At 40.5% G+C, this 6,000-nt stretch overlaps 1 protein-coding gene across 4 annotated transcripts in view; it reads left to right on the forward strand.

Annotated features, from left to right (window-relative positions):
* The window catches only part of ZFYVE28 (zinc finger FYVE-type containing 28), a 166,277-nt gene extending 161,496 nt beyond the window's left edge, over positions 1-4,781 (forward strand). For all 4 annotated transcript variants that reach the window (XM_069795186.1, XM_069795196.1, XM_069795205.1 and 1 more), the window contains 2 exons: positions 1,455-1,558; positions 2,491-4,781. In XM_069795186.1, coding sequence (XP_069651287.1) covers positions 1,455-1,558; positions 2,491-2,622 — 236 coding nt within the window. In that variant the 3' untranslated portion in view covers positions 2,623-4,781. The remainder of the gene's footprint in view (positions 1-1,454; positions 1,559-2,490) is intronic.
* Positions 4,782-6,000: the final 1,219 nt, after the last annotated feature.

Genomic DNA, 6,000 nt, shown 5'->3' on the forward strand with positions numbered 1-6,000 from the left:
CTGTTCCCAGGGATGAGGTGAAGGATCCTCTGTGCAATCTCCTTTTTTTCACCACATCAGTCATTTCTCTGCAGACAGATGTTGGTTTTGGTTGCTGTCCCTATAGCTGTGACCTTTATCAGACCAGTTTGTTCACTAAGTGAAAGATTGCTTCCTTAAAACTAGTTTAACTTCCAAAATAGTTTAGAGGAGTGCATAGAAGCTGAGTCAAGATTCAAAGTTCTCTTTGTTTTTATTAATCTGCTTTTTGAACATTTTCTGCATTGAATGCTATTCCGTTTTTACTTTTAATTTGACAAATGTTGCAATGTGACAAACGCATGAAAACTGGTCATGGTTATGTTTGAACAATACAGTGCATTTCTCATTTAATTACCTTCTTTCTGCTTCTAGCTGTAGCCCTCTTGACCTCTGTATTAACTGCACCATATATTTTGTTGTTTGATAATATGCTCCTTGAGGCAAGGATCTTGCTTGTCAGGTTTATAAATCAGCAATTGCATGGGTTGCATACTGTAAGTAATACTTGGAGAGAAGCTGCATACAGGGAACTTGGGTAAATACCTCCAGCGGTTCCTGTTCACTGTGTCCATGGACTCTGGATAGAACTTGCTTTGCTCTTCATTAGATGTTTAACAACTTAATTAAGCAATCGGCTACATCATTTCTACAACTGTAATTTTAGACTCTCTGAGGTCATGTCAGCCTGTTGCTAGCAGAAGCAGCTCAACAGAAGTGAGCCTAATACCTTCTGCTTTGCCAAACCCAAATCATTTCCCTACTTGGCTTTTACGAGAGGTTAGAGAGCTCACAGGAGTAATAAACAATGGAAACACGCTGTTCAGGACAATGGTCCAATACTTTCTCTGCTGTCTTGTACACTTAATTTTGTGGTTTGCTGTAGTTACTGGTGACTTCCAGTAAAAGTCCTAATAGTTTAGCAGGCAGTAGTCAAGCTTCAAGTTCATTATCTGTGGAGTTGCTTGCTGAATTGCAGAAAAGCAGTCAGCTTTTCTTTAGGGAGGGCTGAAGAGGCTGGGAATGATCTCAGCTTTGAGCTCGTTTTGGTGGCTGGTTGCATTGACAAACACACCTGTGACCCAGCTCTGTTTTAAGTCTCTTGTCCTTATACTTTATTTTGCTTATCTCCTTTTCCCTGCCATTTTCATTTGAATAGGATATATTTCATTTTGAGTCCAAAGCTGCTGTGCGCTGTTTTAGTGCCTGCTGTGCTCTGCCCAAAGGTGGGTGCCTGGCAGAGCAGGGGGGCATTGAGCTCTCCCAGGCATCCTGAGCTCACCTAGCTGCCTGTTCGCAAAGCACCTTGAGAAACTCAGACGAAAGCAGCTGCTGTTGTATTTTATTCTCCCTACTCCCTTGAGGATCTGGTAATCGCATGTTTGTTTTTATTCACTTCTGATTTATGTTCCCTTTCATTGCTGTGTTTCTGACAGATCCTCCTGACTGGGTTCCAGATGAAGTCTGCAGCTACTGCACTGCGTGCAAGGCTCCTTTCACAGTCATTCGCAGGAAACACCACTGTCGGAGCTGTGGCAAGGTAATGACTCAGTCAAACATGTGAGAAACTATCTGCCAAAGAGAACAGCAAATTTATGCATACCACAAATTCAGCTGCACGGCAAAACGCGTGCACTGGGCCAGGGTTTTCAAGTCACAAGTGTTTTTGTGTATCTTGGCTACCAACTGCTCAGCTTATGTTTAGAAAGGGGGGGGGGGTTGACTTTTATACAGAAATAAGCATTTGTCTGCTAAAAAGCAGAACTCCCTATTGAGGTCCTGGAACAAACACCCCAAATCCAGAGTCTCTCTGGACTACTGCTCTAGGCTTTAATGAGCTGCAGCTGCCTGCACTGTGAGAGGTGATGCACACCTCAGCTGCAGGGGCAGTGTGTCCCTTTGCTTTCTTTCCAAACCTTTGCAGGAGGACTGAGGTGTGTAGGGCTCCTGCTTTGCAAGTTTGTGGGGGAGGAAGAGGGAGCGAGGGAGAAAAAAGCAGTCATGTGCCTCAGAAAGCCAGAAATCTGCAGTCCCACTTCACTTGCTGCTGTACAAGTTAAAAAGAAAGAGGATAGAGTAGCAGTTGTTGTTAACTTTATAGTGGACTTGCAGGATTAGGGAACGTCGGTATTATTCACAAATATTCCCCTAGTCTTTCTTCAGAACCAGTGGAGGGAGATGCTGCTTTTTGTCTCTGGTGGAGCTGCCTTCCCCTGTGACCTGCAGCGCTAGGCAGTCCTGCCTTGGCTGATGTCAGTACTTGGGCACCCGCATCAGAGAGGCTGAGCACAGTCAGATTAATTGGTCATTGAATTCCCTGCAGAGGGCTTTCACTTGCTATGCTGTGGAAGGTGGTGTTGCCAATACACAGGAGCCCAGCACGTACAATCTTCTCTCCTGTCTCTTGAAACCAATTTTGTCCCACCCAGTTCTTCAAAGGAACTAAAGTGAAATCTCCCTCTTGTTTTTCAGATCTTCTGTTCCCGCTGTTCCTCCCACTCTGCTCCGTTACCTCGTTATGGTCAGATGAAGCCTGTCCGTGTTTGCACTCACTGTTACATGTTCCATGTCACTCCTTTCTATAGTGACAAAGCTGGTATCTGACATATTAAACTAGTGGTATGTCTTCTGGAGTCTTACATGGACTGATATATTTGACCTAAGCCAAGAATTAACTTGAAAGAGGGACCTCACGAGGGCATGTAGGCTTTGACATCCATTATTATAAATTTTGTACAGACAGTTTTTATTGCATTTTACTAAGCTGCTAAAGGGAAGTATGAAGCGTCTGTAGCTCTAAGGCTACAGTACAGTCTTCCATAAATTTATAACATTAATGTTACGATGCCATATGCAGAACAAATGCACTGTGTGGAAGGAAATAGGGCTCAGAATTGAACAAGCATTGCTGCTTATCTTACATGCTAGGAACAGAGTAGCCGGTTAACTAGTCCATCCCAGCAAATCAATCCCAAAGCTCAGACACTTCTGTGCTCACTAGAATACCAGCATGGCTGTGGATGTCAGCGCTCTCCCTCCTGCTGCAGTTTAACTTTCCCATTACTAGATTTTTGCTACCTATGCTAGGATTAATTAAAGCAAAACTATTTCAAATCACATAGGAAGCACTGAAGGTCCTGAAGCAGTATACTTCTGTTGCCTTTCATTTACCGGGCAGAGCAATAACTCCAAGTTGTCTTCTAAAGATTAAGTTTTACAACTTCCAGTTCAATATTTTGAAGTTTTGGAAGTATTATAATCTACATCATTTATGCTAAATCCTGTTAAAAAAAGTCTGACACAGAGCTTTGGTTTCTATATCAGCATTTAAAACTTAACAAACTTCAGAGGAAATGGTTACTAAATGAATGAATTAATATTAAAATACATATTTTTTTTGAAAGAGTTTAGCAGCAAAATTCAGTAAACGTGACAAATTATTTCTCCCATGCTAAGGTTTTTTTTTAGATGGTTTTTAAAAGGCAAATATGTAATGATATATTCAAAAGTTCCTACAGAATGGTCAGCCAGAGAAAGGTACTTGTTGTCCATATTTGGCAGAGTAACTGTGTAAAATATTGCATACTGTTACTTCACTCATGCTAACAACTCAGAAGATGTTTGTATTTATTTGAAACACCAGGGATTAATTTTTATCTCCACTTGGAGAGGAAAGACATAAGACTCACATGGATTCATGCTATGATCTTGCACAAACTATTTGCAGTAAGAGCTCCCTGAGCACTGAGGTTTCAAAGGCGTTTGGACGTGCTTTGAGTTAGCCACATGAAAAGCAAGACACTGTGTGCTGTGGTTACAGAGGAAACGAGATCAAGAGCTCTTTGCTGTATCCCCTTTCCTGACTCGCAGTGTTACACACTGTGTTTCAAAGTGATAAATACAAAAAAGGACAAGGAAGTTGTTTGCGGTATCATGCTCAAGAAAGGTCATCATTCAAAATGATGAAGCAAAAATGGCCAGTGTTTTTTTCTTTTGGGTTTTTTTAATTTATTTTTGGAGGGACATTCCATTTGTTAAGTGGTTTAATATTCAGTGTTAATGAGCCATATAAGGGTATAACAGTTTGCCACTACTGTCGTTTTGAATCAGATGAAACAGCTTCACTTAGTTTATGTGTAATGCACAAGCCTTATGATGCTGTTTGTAGACAATGTCAGCTATGATGTGTTATCCTCACCTTATTTATATTTTTATTATTATTATTTCCCTGAAATCCTTCCCATGGAATCCTTGAGTTGGAGTGTCAGCATTCACCAGAGTTTGGAAAGGCATGGGGTTGGGCGATTGGTGGGTGGTGGGTAATGTGGTGCAAGCAATGATACTTATTCAGGCTTATATCTCAGGCTTCACATTGCAATGATTATTGCAGTTTTATTTTTAGAAAAAAAAACCAACAAATTTAATGCTTCTTTTATAGGATAAAAAATACAGCAAACTTCAATTGTGAAATAGATATGCACAAAAAGTTGCTTCTGTGGAGAAAAAAAAAAGAATCTTATTTAATGGATTGAATATTTATTCAAGCTTGTTTTTATTTTGTAAATGCTGTAATTCAGAATCATTTCCATAAATATGATATTTAAAGATCTCAGACACTATAGTTTCTTATGTAAATACAGACTCCTATTTCTCTTACTGAAAAGCACAATGACTATATCAATACTAATATACATTTGCCTCAAGGAAGACTTTCATCTTGTAATCTCTTCAGATAATTAAACTGTCAGGACTTTCTACTTCCATGTGCTGGATTGCTCTTTCATTTCGGGGTCTCTTTACATGGAGTGACAGCTGCCATCCTGTCAAACAAACTGGCCTTAAGTCTTTCTCACTTTGCAAGTAACATGAAAGAAAGGAGTTTAAATTTAGAAAATGGAAGTTGCCCGTGCAGAGAAGGGGTGGTAAATCAAAGCTGGAGTACTAGCCTGTAACTTAACATTGCCTTGTGCTATCTCTTGCCACTGGCTGAAAATCTACCTTCCCGAAATACCTTGTTGGTGGCCACTTCACACATTAGGCATATTTGATCTGCCTGTGTCACATGTGACTAATCTTTTCTGTGGGGGATATAAATCTGCAATGAAAATAGTGCTCCTTGGATCTACCTGCGCAGTTATTCTTATGAAGCATAATGCCTAGTGCTAATTTGTTCTGCTCCTTGTATGAGATATAACTCTTGTAGGCTTTATGAGAATTAATTTTATTTCCCAGAGGACTTAATGCGTGGCTTTGGGATGCCATTTCACTGAAGAAAAATAATGTTACAGCTCTGTGCATGAGGATCTTGCCTTCAGTGGTGCAACAACAAGAAAATTTTACGGGAAGCCTGCACACAAGTTTAAGATTGCAGTTGAATTAACATACGTAAGATTTATGGGCAAGTAATGCTGCCTTAAGGTGTGAACAGTAGAAATTTCTCCTAAAGGGACTTTTAAAATGAAATTTACATCACTTTAGTGTTTTGAGGGGAAAAAGGGGGATTCTCTTTTCTCCAAATCACAACAGTGTGTTCTGCAGCAGTTTTCCTGGTGGGGAATACAACAACAGGAGCGATACAGGATAATAAGGTGAGAACAACATTGCCAAAGGTGGCAGTAATTCACCTGGTGTTGGACTCTCCTGTATGACAGGTTCCCTCTGAATCAAGGCTGTTTGCAGGGAAAAAAAAAAGAAAAAAAAATTACAGTAAACTCTGAAATGATCCTTTCTAGATCTGTACAAATCGTACAGCATTTCCTGCTCTCTCCAGGTTTGTGAAGGGAGGTGGGATATCAGGGCTCCTTCTGCAATGAAAGGAACTTCAATAAAAAAACACCTCTGCTTCCAGAGAATACCCCTGTCCAGAAAACTCAAAAATACTTAAAAGCTGTCACACAGCAGCTCAGTGAGGGAGAACCTGGATGGAAGCGATGGGCAAGGAAAATGACTGTGTGTGTTGCTGAACTTGGGAGGAAGGAGGGG

The sequence above is a fragment of the Haliaeetus albicilla genome, chromosome 1 (genome assembly GCF_947461875.1).
Source record: "Haliaeetus albicilla chromosome 1, bHalAlb1.1, whole genome shotgun sequence".
Classification (NCBI taxonomy): Eukaryota; Metazoa; Chordata; class Aves; order Accipitriformes; family Accipitridae; genus Haliaeetus; species Haliaeetus albicilla.